The sequence below is a fragment of the Solanum dulcamara genome, chromosome 9 (assembly GCF_947179165.1).
Source record: "Solanum dulcamara chromosome 9, daSolDulc1.2, whole genome shotgun sequence".
Classification (NCBI taxonomy): domain Eukaryota; kingdom Viridiplantae; phylum Streptophyta; class Magnoliopsida; order Solanales; family Solanaceae; genus Solanum; species Solanum dulcamara.
The window spans coordinates 44,088,547-44,110,489 of record NC_077245.1 but is presented as its reverse complement, the minus strand read 5'-3'; the positions used below and the strand labels follow the sequence as shown (position 1 = coordinate 44,110,489).

Genomic DNA, 21,943 nt, shown 5'->3' with positions numbered 1-21,943 from the left:
TGTTTTCTTGTTCTGAAATTCAGTGTTTGTACAAATGTTTGTGTGGATATTTTGCTAATGGAAATTGAACATTAGATCATACCTATGTGAGTTTGCTCACATTGCCAATCTAAGCTCGGGGTAAAAGAAAAGGCGTTAGAAACTAGTCAATTTATGGTGAGTCTCCATAACGAATTGGGGGTATATTCACCCAGACAACTGGAGTCTTGTTTGAAAAGATTGCCATTGTCTCTCAAGAATCCATGTATTTCTAAGATTTAATCGTGATTCATAAGCATGACAATAGAAGTAAAAGAAAACTTTAATTTGTTGCTTTTACTTGCAAATTTATTCATGATGCCAATTTGGGTCAGGAGCCACAAAACACTTCATTCAAGTATCAGGTGCTACGTCATTATTGAGGCGGACGATCACATACCATTAGCATGATCAGTTCTTTTGGCCGGAAAAGTAGTTATAGGCAGTTAATGTGTACTGTTCATTGTAATTTCCTTTAACTCCTGATTGGAGTAGTATTAATAGGAATGAGTAATATTTGCAAGGCATAATTTAAATGTGAAAGCTCAATACATCTCTCATTGCTTCTCTAATTCTTCCTCTCTTCTTCCCTTTTCCCCTATCTCTTCTTTTTTTCTCGCTATATCTGCATTTCACTTCTCCCATACCTTCATTTTAGTATCAATTTCTATGAGACCTAGGTTGATCTCAAGTTAATTTGTATCAGAGCTAGGTTGATCTCAAGCTATGCACGGGACCATGAAAAACTATAGAAACTGTTCATAAAGTAGTTGAATACGATGTTCAGGAGCAATTCAAAGTTTTGACAGCTCAACAATTAGACTTGCATGCTGCTATGGATGAGCGACATAAGGAATTAAAGTTGGATATGGATCATAGACAAGTGGAGATGATACGACTAGTCCAATCATTAAAGGATTATGGTGATGGAATGCGACTGCACCAGCAAGTTAAGGAGAGATGTGATTTCTAGTTCGACTGAACCACTAACACATGCTAGTCATGGAATTTTGGGCCCTAATTCGTTACAATCTAGTAATCATAATTTATTTTTCCCTCATTTCAATGGAGAAAACTCGAAGACGTGGAACTTAGTCAATCTAGTTTTCAACTCTTGAAAACTTTTCTCACAAGCATCGAAGCATTGGAACTTAGTCTTCTTCTAAGTCAACTTAGTCAATAAGGACGATATGGATGAAAATCTCTCTACAAATCTTTCCAAACCCAAAAAACTTCTTATGTTAGTCGGAGATGTGGGTCTGGGCCAATTCTTTATAGTCTCTATCTTTTAAAAATTTACTCGGATACCATCACCGGAAATAATAAGGCCTAGGAATGCCACGGATGCAAGCCAAAACTCACAATTGAAAATTTGGCATACAACTCACGATTCTTAACAGTCTAGAGGACAATTTTAAGATGGTTGGTATGCTCCTCCTCGTTTCTCGAATAAATCATAATGTCTTTGATGAATACAATAATAAACATATCTAGATATTGCTTGAACACTCTATTCATGAGGTCCATGAATGTTGCAGGAGCGTTAGTCAAACCAAAAGACATGACAAGAAACTCATAGTGACCATATCTGGTTCGGAAGGCTGTCTTTGGAATGTCACTTAGTCTTTAAAGTATTTTGCACTACTATTCATTATGCATGATTTTAAGAGTTTGAGTAAGTTCAATTATTTTGCACTACTATTCATTATGCATAATTTTTAGAGTTCAAATGAGTTAAAGTATTATGCATTATTTTATTTTGAGAATGAGTTTGAGAAACATGAGTGATTTTTTAATGCATTTATTGAGATTTAGAAAGCATGTTTATTTTAAGAGAGAAGTATAATGAGTTTGAGAAAGAGTTGAGGCATTGGCTTGGCACCAGGCTTACTTGTGGTGTAGAGATCCACCTAACTTACTTTGGTGGGAGGAGTACTTTGTCACGTCCTGAGTTTACACTCTAGACATGGCCGTCACTCAGAAACCATTGTTGGTACCAAGCAAATTCTTAGCTTAGCTGATTACTAAGCGGAAGACTTAACTAATAACAAAAGTTTAAAAGTAGTGAGCATTTTAAATACGAAGAAGTAATCTCATGAATCTGTCTGAAAAATACTTTGAATATATAAGGCAAAATCAATGTTTAAAACATAACACCAAAATACTAAACTGACTCTCTACTTTGTCCATGAAGCCTCTAAATAACTATATATAGGTACCGTGACAGGCCCACGACTACCTCAAAAGAAATACTAAAATGGAAGAAATAAATTGGAAAGTAGTTCCTCCAAATGCAAGGAGGTCTCACCAAAATCTGGAGAAGTGTGATCTTCAACGAAGTGCTTGTTGTTGATCTCTAACACCTGTATCTGAAGCATAAAATGATACAACATCAAAACATATCAGTACATGAAATGTACTATATGTAAAATAGCTGAATGGATAAATAACCAAACTGAATACTCATGAAAGGAATACTGAAAAGTAACTCAATTGAATATGAATGTAAAGCATGCGAGTTATAATGAAATATCAAGACTTTACAGTGAAAATAAGGCTCATACAAAGATATACGGACCATAGAAAACCATCGTGGGAATGAAGAATCCTATGGTTAGAAAGTTCTGGCACTGGTGACTTGTACGAGGACCTTTATGAGCCATATGACGTTCCATGAACCGTAAAAAGGCCCCATGGAAAGGGGCCTAAGAGTTTAAAGGAATCAGGGTTGAAGGGTTTTTATATGAGGAAACCTACGGTCCATATGGATGTCCGTAGACGGAATATCAGATGGTAGTTTTGAAGCTTGTACAGGATGAAGGGATTGACGGGCCGTAACGATTTCTACTATCCATAAACCCTTCCTGTAGAAACTAAGTTCAAATCCAGTAGCTCATCTTTTGTGACACAACTTCTACAAATGGAATTTACAGTCCGTATAGGGTTCTATGGGCCGTAGAGAAGACTCGTAGACCCTGAACACCGAACTCAAAATTTAAGTCACTTCCTAAAGATTGCCCTCTATGGTCCGTACAAGTTTCTATGATTCGTAGAGTTGGTCATAGACCCTGATGGGCAGTTATTTCTAGGGGTATTTCGAAAGTTTTCCATTGTTTTAATATTGATACCATGTTATTTTGGGACTAATTTTGGACGACCTATAAATACCCAAATCCTTTAAATAAACCCCATTCCCTCCCTTTCACCTAAAAGTCTCTAGGGATCACAAAGATTTCTCTCTCAGGGTTTTCTTCAAGTCTAAGCTATGGTTTGAAGAACTCAAATATCCTTTTTAAATTTAATAGATAAGGATCATCGAGGCATGTGGGAATTTCATCCGTGGATCCTTTCCACCCATGAAAGATTTCTCCCTTTTTTCTATCAATTTCAACAAAATGATTCTAGGGTTTTGATGATTTAGCGTCGAGTTCATTCAATTATTGTTTTTATTCATTATCAATGATCTTATTATGCATGAATTCATCTTAAATACATGTTTTCAAGGATTTTTACATGAACCCATGCATTATGACTATTTTATGACTATGATTTATGATTAGAGACTTATGCATGCATCATGTATTTATGTACTATGATTTTAAGGATGCTTCTAGATCAAGTATCAATATGAATTTTATGAAAATCTTATCATGATTTGATGCTTTAGATAAGTATCTTTATGAATGTGTTATGATGTCATGGTATGTTAAATGAGTTATTCTTATGATTCAAGTAAGTTATGATGAACTTGGTATTACTAGATTCTTACCATCTTAAAAACTTATGATATACTATGTATGATATTCCGTTGAGAGTTTACTTAGCACCGAGTGGACCTTGGGATAAAGTCTCACCTGTTAGTAGAGGTGGATTTCTTTAAAAAAAATCTCATTATTCCATAACTACGTGCCACCATAGGAGAAAGGATCACCCATTAGTAGATGGTTGATTCCTTAGAAAGGGTCACCCATTAGTTGAGGCTTGATTCCTTAGTAGCTTAGTGGATCCACTTATGCAATGTTATGGTTCTTACCTTGGCAAGTATGTACCCTCTCTTTTCAGTGTGTAAGGAAATCCAATCCATGAAATAATTTGATATATGGACACCGAACTCCATGTTATAGCTCACATGCTTTATGTCAGTTAATGGTATCTCTCACAAAGACTTATGACTCTCATTATAACTTATGATTTTCTCACCATGGTGCATTTGACTTATGATTTTCATACAAGTTTACATTGACCATGTATTATATGTTTCACATGATGTTTTAAAGATTTTTAACTATGTTTAGCTTGGTTATTGCATTATAAGGATTTACTACATGCATTGCATATTCGCCATACCTAGTACATTCCATGTACTAATGCATACTTTTACAAATATTGCTTATAATGTAAGATCCGACCCTCATCCTCTCGCACATAACTAGTTGGTGATCTACTCAGAGTTAGCTTTTGGTGAGTCCTCATTATTCGAGGGCGAACTCGTCATGTTATTTATATATTTTCAGAGTTATGTTCTTTCATTATTTTTGGTGAACTAGGAGCTTGTCTATTATGTATGAATTCTGCTTATTTTGAGATTTTCATGTTGAGATTGTCTTTTGCATTTATGTGTACTCTTGATTTCATATTGTTTATGTCATGCTATGCATTCTAAGAGGCTTGGTTGGAGTCCCTCGAAATTCTAATCGTCATGTCATGCCCAAGACCTAGCTTGGGTCGTGACATCTAAACTCTTATCCAAATCAGTGCTCAATACTATTCCCAAATACATGCAATAATGCTCATATATTACTATGAGTAAAATACTCAAAATACTTCTTTTTAAGTTTCGTTGAACTTAACTCGATCTGACTCAACTCTTTCTCAAACTCATTATACTTCTCTTTTAAAATAAACACACTTTCTCAATCTCATGAAATGCATTTAAAAATCACTCGTGTTTGTCAAACTCATTCTCAAGATAAAGTAATGCATAATGCTTTAGTTTACTTAAACTCTAAACATTATCCATAATTTAAAGCAATGCAACTATTTTAACTTCTCAACTAATGTGGGGTTCATGTGAGGAATAATCATGAACTATAATCTAAGAAAATCAGAATTCCATATGAAAAAACATATACCCAATAATAATAATACTCAAAATTCAGTAGAACGAATGCAATTTCAATTCAAGAACTCAAAGAAACTTGGATTCAAACCCTAGGTCAACTTTCTACTGACTGAATTTAGATGTAGGTCGTGAGGGAGAAATTAGTCTAACACTCTAAGTAGCCATACATACCTTAAAGAAAGATGTTATTGGGGAAACTATTCCCAACTCTAATGTCTTTTTTTTATCAAAGGAATTCTTAGAAAACTGATGCAAAAATGAAAGTCTAAGTCAGATGCAATAGAAGTTGATGCCACGTGCCCACGAACTACCCCTCGAGGGCAAGTCTGATCCAACCACTCTTATCTAAGGGAAATTAAGACGGTAGGTAGTGAATAAGTATAGCCAACCAGTCAATAATGAACCAGAATAGAACCCAAATCCCCATAACGAAAATCATAAGTTAGTCACAATGTCAAAATCTAATCTAGCATCCTGAAACATAGCATATAGCCGCTGATTCCACGAAGTACGTGGACTCCATTATATAGATGAACCCTTGAATCATATTTCCATCCTCTAACGAAGGTTGAAGTTTAGAAGCTGCTACTGAACACCAAACAAAACCCATATAAAATATTTGACCTCGTGAATCATCGACACAACCTCTGTGGGACACAGGTAAAACCAAGGCATAACACAAAATCACAATGACTGAAAGTAGTCCTGCTCGTAACGTAGAACATATTCACATCTCATATTTTTGAATAACGATATTCAAACACCAAGACAATCATAAGGGACAAATCAAATATGATGAAAGAGAAAAACCTTAACTTCACAACATTAGGAATTGAGAATAGGATTTAGGCATAGGAAAGAATCGACAACCTTGATATACCATAAGACCATAGAAGGCTAAAACTCTCTTCCCACAATGCTCTTAGTAGCCAACCTCTCACCAACAAAAGGACAACAAACAATAAAGGTAGATATCTAAGCCAAGCAAATCATAATAGTATAAACGACATAATAACTAGATAATACTAGTCTAGTTGTTTATCACGCACAGTTCGATACTATAACAAAAGAATGCAATAAAGGTGGTTGAAGATAAATCAACCAGTCAAATAATAATGCCATTAGATCCAAAGATAAAGGGAGCTACTCAGCCACTACTTTCAAAATAGAAACAAAGCCAAGCCGATCCACTACTAAAAGAAGTCATTTACGAGGGGGATAAACACAGATACATAACCCCAAATAAGGATTTCACAATGACTAGAAAATACACAAGAAGTTAAGTAGGCACGTATGGGTATAAAAACCCCAATCAACAAAGCATAAGCGTCTGATCCCAAGATGAACATCTGGACTATCACCTGTAATAACTAGAGCACCACCTCTGATTGAAGGTGCCATAACCCCAAGAAATTGACTTGACTGCACAATGGTCCCATGTTGGGACACTCTCTAGACTAATGGTCAAGCTTGCCACAATTATAACAACCACCATGGGCTAAAGCCCTATGTGAAGAATATGACTATATGTACTAGCTACCTCCACAAGAAAACCTAGAATAAGAACTCTACAATGCCTACCTAGAACTTTGTCTCCGTGAACACCACGACCTACCTCAAAACCATCTATAACCTGAGGTGCCACCGCCATGGTCCTGATAGGTCTAGAGTGATGGTGACTTCTACTTAGATAATAACCAATTGGGGAAAACTAGACTTGGCTGCTATCATGCTTCGATGTAAGATGAAGTGATAAAGTCAATCCTCTAATAAATATCTAAGTTAAATTTTGTTCGGTTGGAACCAATGTGTGAGTATGCTCGGCCCACTTGAGAAACTCGATCACATACTCAAAAAACAAGGAATCCTACTGGAGACCTACAAATGTAACTCTGGTCTGAGAATCACTAGTTGTACTAGAAACCACACCTACCTTTGGTGTAAATTCGAAGAGACTCGAAATACCCAATACTGAATCCAAGGGAGTCGAGATGGCCACAAATCCTATAGGAGCCTGGGATGCCCCCAAACTCTCTAGCTACTACTGAACATCCCCAATCTCAATCCGTAACTCTAGCAGAGGCTCTCTACCTTGACCGTACATTAAAATCCTAGTAATCTGAGCTGGTGACACTTTGTGTTACCCATCTAAGAAAGAGTGGATTCAATGATATATTGTGAGATTGATCGAAGTAAATACATACTATAAGAAATCAAGAACGAGATTTTCTAAGAATACCCTATAGCCTTTCAAAGATAGGATACATTCATCTCTGTACCGATCTGTGGGACTCTACTAGGCACTTGCTCTCGTCCAACGATACTTTTGAACCTAGATCTCTAATACCAGTTTTCACGATCCAAAATCTCAGGTTATGATGGTATATACTAACATCCCACCAGTAGGTAACTTGAACCATAACCCGAAACTAGAAGCAATGGATTATCACGTTGAAAAGAAGAATGCATATGATAAAAGGAAAATAATTATAATAAAAAAGGAGAGAGAATCAAATACACATAATATATCCCTAAGACCTGGTATTGGTCGTTATTTGAGCTACTATTCAAAATAGTAGTATAAAGTAAATTCAAATTTGCAGAATTATCTTGGAATACAAAATAAAGACTAGTTCATCCAAAAATAGAAGAAGAAGACTAACTCTACATGCCAGGAGCTCACTCCAATTCTTCGATTCACCGACTGATCTCCAAAGATAAAGCAAGCATACATAGCAAGTAAAGGAGTATATAATATAAATAACTAAAGAAAAGATAACACGCCATAAAATAAGCAAAGACAAGGAAACCTGATAAAAGAAGCATGTAACTAAGGCAAAGAAACATACCTGGAGGCGCTAGCCCAATCACAATAAGAGTCAACCATGGAAATCAACTAACCGTATCCACCATAAAACATCATAACAACCACTAGGCTAAACCAACCCAACTTTGATCGAAAGTAACCGAAATAGAGGGAAACAAAGGGCGAATCAAAATCTATCATGAGAACCAACCATCATACTAATACAACTACACAATCATAATCAAACAATTACCTAACCAAATCTCCATAAGCCCAGAAGATACACAAAAGCGAACATAATCCACTGGCCTCCATAATATCGGTAGGTGCAAATGGCAACCAATTATACTAGTTATAGGCGATGAATATGAATGTGTGTTATGCAGTAAAATCAGTAGTTCCATTAATGCCTAGTGTCACGAACCATGTATATACACCTACCTTTTGCCCCCGATATGCCAGGTAGGACCCATGCGACTCATATCTCCTATTCAGTGGGTCACACGGATGAAAGGACCCATAGGAAACTCAGAAAGTCCATATATACATGTCTTGTCCTTTTGGATCTGCTCCATCATGGTACTAGAGATATAAATATAAAACCAAATCAGTATAAAAAAGGTTAGGGATTCCCCAGACCAATCGAATAAAAAGTGAGCACATCCTCGATGCCTTTTTTATCTCAAAGTCCATTTACCAATGTGGTAAATATGGTACAACTTCCATCAAAATTATACCTGTTCAAAAATGGTAGTTAATTGATGCATTCGCGAGAATCGTACCACAAAATACGTGAAAGTAAGTACCAATATAACACATGCCATCACCAATATTCAAACAATGACATCTAAACAACCTACTGTACATAACCGAAATCACATTGCTCTTAGAGCATAGACAACTAACCTAAAATTCAGCGGTCCTTGATCAAGGCCTCGGGCCCAATAATATTTTAATATACTCAACAATCATATCATAATAAGATCACCACTACTTAGAAAATGAAGGAATTAATGAAGAATCAAAACAATCGAAATAGTAACTCAAGGATCTCAACCTTTATCCGAAGGTACTACTTAAATGAACGGTAAGCACAACTAATGCCAACCTGTAGCTATAACAAGCAACTAAGGTTACGTAGCCTAATCTGAGATAGGGATCAAAATCAAGTCTAACAGGTCTATTTGGGGTGAATTCCCACAAGACCAAAGCGCACACACGGTCCACTCATTAGCGGAGGGTACCAATCCATAGCAATTATTACAAGGAGCAACGATATTAACTAAATGATCAATAAAACTCATTCTAAGGCCTTAAATCTCCACACTATCCTAAGGCCTCAAACATCAATTCTGAAGAGGATAACAACACTAAGCCAAGCCATATGTAAGGAATTACCAACCTAAACTAAGGATTCCACAATCAATACTAACCTAAAGCTCCAACATGAATCAAGAAAATAGGAATAAGGAAGTAAACCTAAACTCGTACATACATTCTTAAGCCACATATAATCTATACTAAACACTATCTCATGGAGCACAATCTAAAAAAAATATAGGTTGTAGCCTACCTAAAAGCCAAACTGCAAACTTAGATTATACTCGAGCTACCCGACTCTTCTTCACGTCCTCCGAATGTCATAATACTATCAACATTGTAAACTACGTGTCACTACGAGAAGAACGATACTCATATTCCTTTAAGTTAACTCAGGCCAAAAATTAGGTCAAAATAGGCCGAGGAGACCTGCTGATGAAATTTCAAAATTAACCCGCCACTAGGTCCCTAATAACTCAAGGAACTTGTGCCTAAAAGTTGAGCATAATCCGAGCCTTAATTCGATTGAAAAAAGATCATGTACCTCACATGAGAATTCACAATTAAAGACTTAAAATAGAGGAAAATCAAAGGAAACTTATTGGTTAAACACGTCAACAATGATCCTAGAAATGTCCTAAAGCAATCCCCCAACAATTCCCAACACCAAACACTGATTTCCTACTAAATTCAAGCTTTCAAAGTTGTTCTAAGGATGAGAGAATATTGAACAATGAAGCTAAACATGGGATTTAACTACTAGCGATGATCGTAAAGCAGTCACATGGTCGTTTAAGCGGCTAGGCCTTTTATTGGTTGCCGCCACTAAAGCGGCTCCTTTGCCGCTTAAGTGACCTCCGCTAAATAGGTCTAGGCCGCAAAAGTTGCAACCACTAAAGCGGTCCATTATTGCTTAGGCGGCTACACCAGCTTAGACATCAACCAACTTTGTTAAGTCCCAAGGACTTCGATTGGGTGCTCGAGATTGGTTTGGAAATTCGTGCACACAAATGAACTATGCTAGCTCAAAAAATTCGACATTCTGAACTCAACAGATATGTCGAAACTTTCACTCAAGACCGTCTCGATAAAAATGGGGCCCGCACCTAAAATTCTATTTTAGTTATAAGCCACAAGGCTGCTTGAAATGAGCCCGGAAGCCTTGAACCCAAACCAAAGGTCCTTCTAAATTAAAATCGACGTTTTAGTGCTAACAAAATCATCATAATTGTATTTTGAGGTTGTTTGTCTGAAATTTTGATCGAAGTCAATCATTCAAACTTAAAAAGCTCCAAAATAGGAAAACTGACATAAAAACCAAACAAATGGCTTGTTGCCCGAACTATCAGTCTCAGCAAGTCATAAGTGACTAGAGACCGTTATAGAAAAGCTCTAAACACCGAAAACGCTGAAAAACGAAAAAAATAACCTGGAGATCATTACATTAATCAACGTCAACCTATTGTTTTTGTGTAGATCACATAAAATGAAAGAAGAAGAGGAGAAAATGGGGGAAGATAATAACTCGTTCCATTCCTATGTAAAAGTAATGTGTCTGTTAATTAAGAAAATTATTAGGACTCCTCCTGAATTGGTATCTTGTATGGTTAATTAAGCAGAAATTTTGCGTTTCTTACCCGAACAAAAACACAAATTATTCTCCTCTCTTCTTCTCTCAATCGTTTCTCAAATTCATGAGAAAAGAGATTCTTTCTCAAAATAAAAAGCAAGCCTTTGTGAGGATGTAATTTATAGACTGTGATTCTTAGATATAGTTCATGTCTATATATATATATATAATTACACTATTAAATTTGTGAAATGACATTAATAATAATGCAAATTGTATATTTGTTTAGCTTCTTCAATAATTATAACACTAAAAAATATTATTTTATTTTAACAGTATAAGTTATAAATGATTTGTATATGTCAGGCTTTGTAATATAAAGGTAAAAACATCATTTTCAGAAAACAGAAAGTTCAGACATAATCAACTTTAGAATACTTCTCAAATTACTAAAACTCCAAAAGAGTTTCTTAAAAACCAAAGGTAAGTATTTCGTTGATTCATTTTTAGTTGTTATATATTTTAAATATTGATCAATTTAAGTTAAGAAAAAATATTTTTTAGTTTTATTTTTAACATTGATTATTCTAAATTTAGATAAAAATTAAATTAACAAACTATATTTCTAATTAATATTTATTTTTGAAAGAATTGTGCAAACAATTATCACAATAACAGTTTTTGGGGGAGAGTCGAGTATACATCCGAAATACCTTAATACTTTTGGAAAGGAAGTTAGAAGCGGACACGTAGATTCGAAAAGCGCATGCAACCTAACACGTGTACATTTTACTCCATCTAACACCTCTGACGTGGGAAACATTCAAACTTGCCTAAAAAATGGACCCTATTTCCTCGCACTAACTTCCATTCCTTATACAAGTCTTTTTCTTTCTTTTTTTTTTTGTCTTTGCTTCCACATTAGGATGATGAATGTTTTGTCTATTTCTCTTGTATTATCCACACTTGTTACAGCAGGATTTCTCACTCCAAACCCAAAGAAAGAAGATGTTGTTTTAGTAGTTGAATTTGATGAAAATGATGGAACAAAGGTTTTAATCTCCCCACAAGAAGCTGAAATTCCAAAGGGAAAACCAAAATCAGGTTATGTTTCTCATCTCAAAGACAAGCTATATGAAAAAGCAGAGGAAGCATCCTCTGTTCTTCCCAATATAGGTCAAGCGATTTCGAGTCCCTATGTGAGTCAACATCAACAAAATGGTGAATTTCATACTAGTGCTAGAGATGTTGTTTGTGATGCCTTTGGAAAGTGCAAAGAAAAAATTGCTACGGTTTCAGATAAAGCCCATGAAGCTGCTGATCAAATTGAACAAACTGTTAAAGGGACTGCAGGGGAAGTGAAAGATGCAGTTACCGAAGCCTCAGATAAAGCAAAGGAGAAAGTTAAAGAAAAAAACAAGGATGTAGTTGATACGACGAAGAGAAAGAAGGGTGAAGTAGAACAAAAAATGGAGCACGTGAAAGGAGAAATCGCTGAGAAAGCAGAACAAGTGAAAGAAGAAGGGAAAAAGGAGTTGAAAGATATTGTCGATGGAGGACGTGAATTCTTCCGTGATGTATTTGTTTACATCTTCTCCCTGGAGCATTTGCGTCCTGTGATGCGTTTGACACATCTATTGGGTTTTGCTGTGGCTTATGGGATGTGTATTTGGGTAACATTTGTTTCAAGTTATGTGTTGGCTAGAACATTGCCAAGGCAGCAATTTGCAGTTGTTCAAAGCAAGATTTACCCTGTTTACTTCAAGGCTATGGCTTATTGCATTGGTCCAGCATTCCTAGGCCATTTTCTAAGCCAAAAACGTCGACCTTACGCCAACTCGGCTGAAGCAGTTCAAGGTTTCAATCTTTTAGCTTCAATTTCCATGCTTTTGGTCAATTTGCTCTACTTGGAGCCTAGAGCAACAAAGGTAATTCACATTTTTAATCCATTTTATCGGCACTATCTCTTATTCAACTCATTAAGTTTTTGCTTTGATTAGAATCTTATTCGACTCTTTTGAACTATAGTTATAATACTTGGGTCGGGTGAATGTATGCCACAAAGTGTTTAGCATACCTAATTATTTTAGCACCATGCTGAGGCTAAAAAGAAAACCAGGCTTACGACCCAAGTATTGACCTTTGAAATGCACTAGAGCACAAGCAACTACTTGCTAGCTAATACTAGAGCAAAAGCTACTACTCCCTGGCGCTGTCACATTGAATTATTTTGAATTTAAATTGGATTAGACAAGTTGCAATTCGTCATAAAATATTCTGTCTTAACTTTGAGCGTACTCTCTCCCGGTCCTAACTTACAGGTACTTTCTACTTGTTCTTTTTCTCCCCGAGATTTAAAGTATGTGAATTTTGGCCATTTTTTCATCATATTGATAATTGCGGCTTATAGTATTTTTGATTTAGTGTTTGAATATTTTGTTTAAAAATATTTAGTTGATTTAATTCAATTTAGCTTTCAAGAGGAAGTGTTTTTGATTTAGTGTTTGAATATTTTGTTTAAAAATATTTAGTTGATTTAATTCAATTTAGCTTTCAAGAGGAAGTGTCCGGACACACAATTTGGGACGGAGGGGTATAGTTTGAATCTTGAAAAACAGAAAAGTGTCACATCAGTTGAGAGTTGGGACAGATTATTTTTTTGGAAAAAGCATAAGAACCCCTGAATGGAAAACATATCTGAATCTTGTTCCTTCCAAAATATTGATATTATTTCAAAAAAATTATAGTTGTAGATAAATTTTGTTTCATCAAAAATAGTAGTAGCAAATTTATGTGTCGTATCCTAAATCCTGTTTTTGTAGTAGTTAATTTTAATGATGTGGTATGGGAAACAGGTTATGTTTGAGAGATTGAAGTTGGAGAAGGAAGAAGGCAGAGGTAGAGACATATTTAACGTTGAACCAAGCAGTACTACTAGAGGAGTGGAGTCGGTATTGGATCCTACAAAGACGACAACTACAGAAGAGTCGGCAGAGGTAGTGAAGCACCAAGTGGTGAAATTGAGCCAGATGCTTAAGAAGTTGAACTCATATTCATCTTTTCTTAATGTCCTCACACTTATGGCTCTTACTCACCATCTTATTCACCTTACTCAGCTACTCGATGCCACCAGCTGAATGCTAGTCAATACTCTTCTTCTTTTGTTATTTTGGTTGAGGTGATCCATTGCCACTGTGTACCTAGTCCTCTAACTTTTGTCTAAATATTGTTTCTGTCCTCTCTCTGTTGTACACACAAAATTTGTTCACTCTTTCCTTTTCCATCAGTACTAAAAACAGCTCAAGTAGCTTAGGTTGGGAAATCGATGTTGTCCCTTGATTTCTTGTTAGTGTTTAATTATTTTTATACAACTCATTCACTCCTTCATTTATCCTTTGCTCATTTATTTTCTTCGCCCATTTATGTGTGAAATAACTACACGGTGAAAATGATGAATCGGTAAACATGATCGGTTAATTGAAAGAAAATAAAATATAACTTAATTTTGTAAAATCAGTGGTTAGATGGCTGTTTAAATTAAAATATCTTTTTTATTAAAAAAAAACAAAGGATGAACAAAACAAAATTTATTGTGTAATATTTTTAGACTTAAAATCGGTTGTTGGTTAAGATTGAGTTTAATGAATAAAACAAACATTGATTTTGTAGTATTTTTAATTTTTAAAACGGAAAACGGTCCAAGTATATTTGTACAATTGTGAATAGTTTAAATATATTTTTGGTTATACTGTTGGTTTGAATATAGTAAACTTTACCTGAAAAGACTCAATTACGATGTATCCCTTATTTTTATGAAATTACGCGATTTTTCCTTTTTTTTTCAAATTTATGATACATTACTTGTTGTGCTGATACATCAGTTTTTGGGTGTAAAATAATTAATGTTGTTGGGTTATTTATGGGTAGTAACGTAATTCAAGCTATGATTGATTGTTTCAATCAATTACCATGCTAATTAAGGCAAAGAATTCTTTAAAAAAAGAAACAGATCTGACAATGAAAGAAAACTAAAAAACAGAGCATAAGTTCCAACAAAAAAGGGTGTGTTTGGTGCTTGGAACTGCAAAAATAGAAAAATAGCAACTTATACAAAACATACTTTGGGTAGGAAATTCGAAGATATCCTAGTATCAAACACAATGAAGTGTTCGAAAATGAAGGTACACACCAGTTATTTTTTTTAAGTAGTTATCTACTTGATACATAGTTGCTTGATACATAGCTATAGGATACATCAGTTCTGTATTTCCTGTTATCAGTATTACCTGATATATCAGTTCTGATACATCATTTATGTATTTGATACATCATTGTTGATACATATCTGTGATAATTATTTACTGCAGGTTGTTGCTTCATCAGAATATCTTTATCTGTTTATGAGTCAGGTATAAGATACATTATGTGTCTTGAAAGAAAAACATGCAATTGTGGCAGGTTTCAACTAGACGAGATACCATGTCCACACGCAATTACAGTGTTGAAGAGCAAGAACATTATAGGCATGCACCCATACTATTCTGACTACTACAAATCAGAGGCGTTGGCAAATACTTATAAATTTCCAATGGTTCCAATGTCAGATAAGAAAGATTGGTCTGTTTCGAAAGAAATTTTGGAAGAATTCGTCTTGCCACCAAGATACAAAAGGATGCAGGAAGACCAAAGAAAGGAAGAAAAAAGTACTCTAGTGAGAAGATAAGAACGAGTACAAATTCTTATAGTTGTTGTGGCCATGAAGGCCACAACAGAAAGAGTTATAATTTCATTTCCAAAGAGAAATGATGTTTTGTTATGCCAGGATACATTCTATTTGGATCATGTACTTACATCTACATAGTTTTTTTTTTACATTATGGGTTGTTTTTGATACATATATCAATTAACCAGAATAGTAATTGATACATGGATAGTTGGTAATTATATTCACTGTAAGTTACTTGGTATTGATAGCAATTTCGAATCTGATATATAAGAATAACGGATACATAAACATTCGACGTATTAAGATTGATACTTTAAAGGTTGTTGTATTAATTTTCAACTGGATTGTGGTTGATACATAACATAGTGTATTGATATAGATTGTAGATATATCAAGAGCTATAAAGATTGATGCATGCGATTTTGATACATAAATGTAGATGTATCAGAATCATTAAATATCAATCAATTACAATCTGATACATAAACAATATGTATTAGAAGCTGTAAAGATTGATGCATGAGATTTTGATACATAAATATAGATGTATCAGAGTCATGGAATCTTGATACATTACAATCTGATACATAAACAATATGTATCAGAAGCTGTAAAGATTGATGCATGTGATTCTGATACATAAATGTAGATGTATCAGAATCATTAAATATTGATACATTACAATCTGATACATAAATAATATGTATCAGTAGCTGTAAAAGATTGATGCATGTGATTCTGATACATAAATGTAGATGTATCAGAATCATTAAATATTGATATATTACAATTTGATACATGAAGTAGATGTATCGAAAGCATTCAAGTTTGATAAATCAAAATATAATACATAAATATTAGAAAAACTTAAAAGTCTGCTAACTTGTTGAATAGCCAAAAAAAATGTTTACTATTGGTGCAAAAACATAATTGTACATTCTACTACTGTAAAATTAAAAAAAAACTACTCGACGTCCATCGATTCTCCTTGACTAGGAGGTATGCAATTCCTCTCTGTTTTTTTGCTCGACCTCAAGAAGTAAGAGACATTTGATGATTTGCCCTTGAAAATTGCACTGTGACATATCTAGATAGTGACCAAATATGGTTTATCAAAATAATTGTATAGCTTCATCACATATTGATGATTTGAAATCATCAATAAAATTAGTCGTATATGCAGTGCCGAATCTTAGGGAGTGTGGGGGGATCTTCTTGATGACCTACTTTATTTCCTGCATTGACATGAAAACTGATTAAATACAATTTAATTTTTGTATTTAAACATCATGTATCAGAAGCATTATATTTTGATACATGAGATTCTGATACATAAACAAGATGTATCATGAGCATTAACGTTTGATAAATGAGAATCCGATACAAAAAAATGATGTATCAAAAAAAAGATAAGAATTTAATACATAAAGTAAATGTATCAGGAATCAGTAAAACTTTAAAAAAATGACATTTAAAAAATTATATAAACAAGATGTATCAGATTCTCGTGTAAGCTTGATACATGAGAATCTGATACATAAATAATATATATCAGAAGCAGTAAATCCTGATATATGAGCATTTGATACAAAAACACGATGTATCAGAAAATAGATAAGAATCTGATACATAAAGTATATGTATCAGGAATCAGTAAAACTTTAGAAAAATGACATTTAGAAAAAAAAATAGGATGTATCAGATTCTAATGTTAGCTTGATACATACGAATCTGATACATAAAATTATATGTATTAGGAGCAGTAAATCTTCATAAAAAATCACATTAAAAAAACTTATAGAAACTCATACCTTTGGGAGATTAGGGTGTGTTGAAGCCCCTTCAATCTTCTTGTCGGCTTCTTTGGGTGAATGTTGAACTTGAGATTTCGACTTCAATTTCTCACGGAGCTCATCCATCACTGATGGATCGTTATGATGTTTGGATCTAACCTCATCCGGTGAAACAAGAATTTCTTGATTTTTATTCAACTGAGTGAGACCAACACTAAAAGATGGAGCGGATTTCATGTGTATTAGTGAATAATGTGAGTAAAAAGAATTACAGAAGAAAACAAAGGAAATCGAAGAAGGTGAGAATGAAGTGAGATACCATTAAAGGAAAATTTTGAATATACCTTACTTAGATGCTTTAAATTGAGTAATAGATAGACTGAAATTGAAAAGAAAAAAAACTGTCATCGAGGAGGCTGAAGAATAGGCGTGAATTTAGGTAACTGATATAAGGTAAAAGTGATGTATCAGTGAAAGAGTGAGAGAGTTAAAAAAAATAGGGATTTTTGATATTTTTCCAACTAGTTGAGAGTATTAGTAAATATGGTAATATAACATGTGTAAATGGGTAATTTTTTCTTGAATATACCCCTTCCGTTAAATTATGATAAAAATATATTCCTAATTTTAACGATATTACACATGCCAGCTTAGGAATGAGATAACTCACTTGTAAATTTGAATTGGGGAATTTAGATAACTCCCAATAATTTAGGAGATAATTGTTTAGATATATTTTAGTTTATAATATTACGTATTTTATTATATGTTTGTGCGTTCAGATACTTTTAAATACGTTTAGATACCTTCAAATTCGTTTTAAGACGCATTGTATCCAAATAGATTTACATGTACCTGAAATACATAATAAATCTCACTCGCCTTCTTCATCTCGCTCGCCACTTTCACATATATCTGGTATCTTAGATATATGCAAATCACACTAAATACATATATCTAGTGTGATTCACACGTATTTGAGATACATACAAACCTCGCTTACCTCCTACTCTAATCTCGTTTACTTCTTTCTGCTTTAGTAAATCTGATAGAAAAAATACCTGTATCTGATAGAAAACTTTTAATTAATACTAAGATAGATAATATTTTAAAAATATAAATAATAATAGTAAATATGATAGTAAAGTATATATAATTACATAATTTTTTCAATTTAAAAATTTAGCCAAATAATCCATTCTATATCCCTTGCTCGCTATGATGATAAAAGATCCACAAGCATGTTAATCTTTTTATTAGAGCTAGGAATGGTTGGTTCATGGACCAGAATGATGAATACAGATAACTTCAATTGATAGCATAATACATTTAAGTTTAGTTTCTCATATTGCCCAATATGTTAATCCATATTGACTTCTGCTTGAGAAGTTCTAAATATAGATTAACCAAACTTAAATTTTAAGTTCTAACTTGGAGCAATTACTAACTGTTTTAACTTTTTAAGAGATGGAATAGATTCAAATGCAGGAGGTTCTACAAGAAACAATGTAGGTGGAAAAATAACTCACCATATTGTGGTTCTGAAGTTTTTGTGGTGATTGAGAGAATATGACTATGAAAATGGGCTGGGAATAGGTTAAAAGAGCGGGTTTCTAAAGGAATTTGGGTATTTAAATTTAGAGATGAGTTATTTTATTTCTAAGTTGACATGTGTTATTTCGTGGTATATTTGTGTTACAATATAATAGAGGGGTGTATTTATATCGAAAATCTAACGAAAAATATATTTAAACTCAATAGTATAGAAGTATTTTCCAATTTTTAAAAATTGATGTCGGTCGATTCTTGGTTAAGATTGGATAAACTCATTTAATTAAAAAAAATTAAGGGAAAATTACGCGGATAATCAAACATATACTAGTTAATTAGCTAATATAGCTATAGTTTGAATTAATTATGGCTCGCGGCAAACATCTAATTGTAATTACAGTTTAATTTGTATAATTTGTGCGATTATACAGTTGAATTTGGTATAATTCGCGCGATTTATACAAACGTTGTGGGCGAATCGAATTTTATCTCGAAATATACAAATACTACAAATTGTATAACAAATTATACAATTGTTGTGCATGAATTGATGGTGAAATATACAAATGTTATACAAAAATTACGAATTGTATAGCGAATTATACAAACTGTTGCGTGAATTATACAAACGATGTTATAACTATAGGTATGAATTGTAATTAGCAAACTATAGCTATGGAGCATAATTAAGATATTTTTAAGTGACTATATGCGAAAATTCCCTAAAAATTAATCATATTTGTCAGGTTTTTTAAGTTTAGACCTGGGATTGTTTCCGTATTTTCTCTCTCTCTCTCTCTTTTCTTTCTTCTCCGGCGATTCTACTTCGATCCAGCGATTTCCCTCTCACTGTTCCTTTTCTTTCATTTGGACGACCCTCTTCCTCTAACGTTTCACTTCTATCATCAATCCTTTCCTCCGGCGATCCTTTCCTATTTGTTAAGGTACAATCTTTACTTTCCCACGTAATTTTAATTGATTTCTTGTTTGTGGGAGAGGTGATTAAGACACAACTTTAGCTTATCGAGGATATACGCGATTCAAGATAGGAGATTATGAAGGACACAAATTAGTGCAAGAGGTTAGTTAGATAGTTAATCCTTGTCTCATTTATTCTACTATACTATTTGCCGAACTATTAGTTGTGGTATTACTTTTCTACTTTCTTTTACTTTCTTTTCTTTTGAGTTTGGTTGTTAATATATGGGTTTTTACACTTTTATTATTATTTTATTTTATTATGACTATTGTTTAGGAGTGAAAAAACAAAACAAATAAAGTCATGTTAGGAAACATTGGAACACTTCTTTAACGTGTAGGAGTCTTTTTTATTTATTTATTCAATTTTAACCAATTAAGCATTCAACTCCAAATTATCATTATGTATTAAGCTAATATATTTCCTTTTTGGTTTATGTCTTTAGTTCTAAATATTTTTTAAGTTAAGCGTTATATTAAAAGTTATTTTTAAATATAATTTTAATAATAATCATTAAGTTACACGTACAAAATAATTACATCAAATTAGTTGAAAAAAAGGCCAAAGAAGTAGTACTAGGTGTACTCGTATATAACGGCAAATAAAATACAAGTATTAAATGCTGTATTATAATAGGGATATGATTGTACAAAGAATCATATGAATGAATTTTTACTTATGTTGATGTAGTTATGTAATTGGTATTTACGAAAAGAGAAATCAAGAATTTCTAATAATAGCTAACTCCATTATTTGTAAGCTTCTTTAGATTTTTTTAAAAAAAATTACTTGTAAGCTTGATTAATTAGGGAACGTTTTACTTTTTAGAGTAAAATTTTTAAATACAAATTTAAATTTAATTAGATTTTAATGTAAATATGATATAGTGAAAATTACAAAAAAAAGAAGAAGTTGGAATGTGTTTGTTTACAAAAGGTTTTCATATATGCTTGGGAAGAGAAAAACGTGTTCGTACAGGGGAAAGAAGTTACCATAAGTATTGCTTTGAGCGAAAGAAAAAAATGAAACGACTCTATAAATACACCTCCTTGGGGTTTGACATTTCCGGCCTGTTTGTTTTGGTTTTTCTAATTTTAGATCTGAAATTAGCTTCAAAAAGAAATTCGATTTTCAAGGCATGGAGCACTTCGAGCAAAAAGAGGGTTACCGTTTCTATCCAACTGATTCAGAAGGACTTAAGTTTTTGCTAAGATTCGTGGCGAAACAAGAGATGCATGATGCTGGTTTTATCTCCACAAACATACATGTCTACGGTAAAGAAGAGCCATGGGAGATCTACAGTCAGGGAGTATCCGATGATGATGAAGACACTAGTAATTATCGCTACTTCATCACAAAGAAAAACAACATCTATGTGGGCAGTTGGAAACAACAAGACGAGGGAAAACCAGTTCACTACAATATGCACAACTCATCATCACCAATGGTTATTGGATGCAAGAAGAAGATGCATTATGAGCATGAAGATGGACATTGGATCATGAAGGGGTACCAACTCTCTACGGTTATTCTTGATAAGTTCGACGAGGACCGTAGAGATTATGTTCTGTGTGCCATCAAGAAGAAGCCTGGTTCTTCCGACCCTTCCACATCCACAATTACTATGTTGAATAATGTTAGTGGAACCAGCTGATGAGGATTTATGAACAACTAAATTTTAGCACCTTCTCTTTTAAAAAACTATATTAATTTTTATTTTTATTTTTTTGGTTTTCCAATTTGTTATAGGGTCATATCTTACTGGAATATTATTCATGTATATGATAAAAATATTTCATAGTATTGATATAAACAATACTCAAATAATTTTGCCATTTCTAGGAATAGTTAAGAAAGTCTTGGGTACCAATATGATGGATCAGGGAAACAATTCCATTAATCCCCAACTAAAACCACCAGATCCACCGGATATGGAAAATAATGCGATGTCAACTTTCAAAGACATGCTCATCAAGCCTTACTCAAGCGCAAATGAACTCCTAAGTAAGGAGGATATGTTAATCGACACACTAACAAAAGGAACAGAGCAAATATCCA

General features: G+C 33.6%; 2 protein-coding genes across 2 annotated transcripts; both read left to right on the top strand.

Annotated features, from left to right (window-relative positions):
- Positions 1–11,724: 11,724 nt before the first annotated feature.
- Positions 11,725–14,216, top strand: LOC129903270 (uncharacterized). The gene is made up of 2 exons (XM_055978780.1): positions 11,725–12,764; positions 13,692–14,216. The coding sequence occupies exons 1-2, from the start codon at positions 11,763–11,765 to the stop codon at positions 13,971–13,973; spliced, it is 1,284 nt and encodes a 427-aa protein (XP_055834755.1). The 5' UTR covers positions 11,725–11,762; the 3' UTR covers positions 13,974–14,216.
- Positions 14,217–21,023: 6,807 nt separating this feature from the next.
- LOC129903663 (NAC domain-containing protein 78-like) lies at positions 21,024–21,539 on the top strand. Its single transcript, XM_055979211.1, has one exon. It carries the CDS (start codon positions 21,024–21,026, stop codon positions 21,537–21,539), a length of 516 nt encoding a protein of 171 aa, XP_055835186.1.
- Positions 21,540–21,943: the final 404 nt, after the last annotated feature.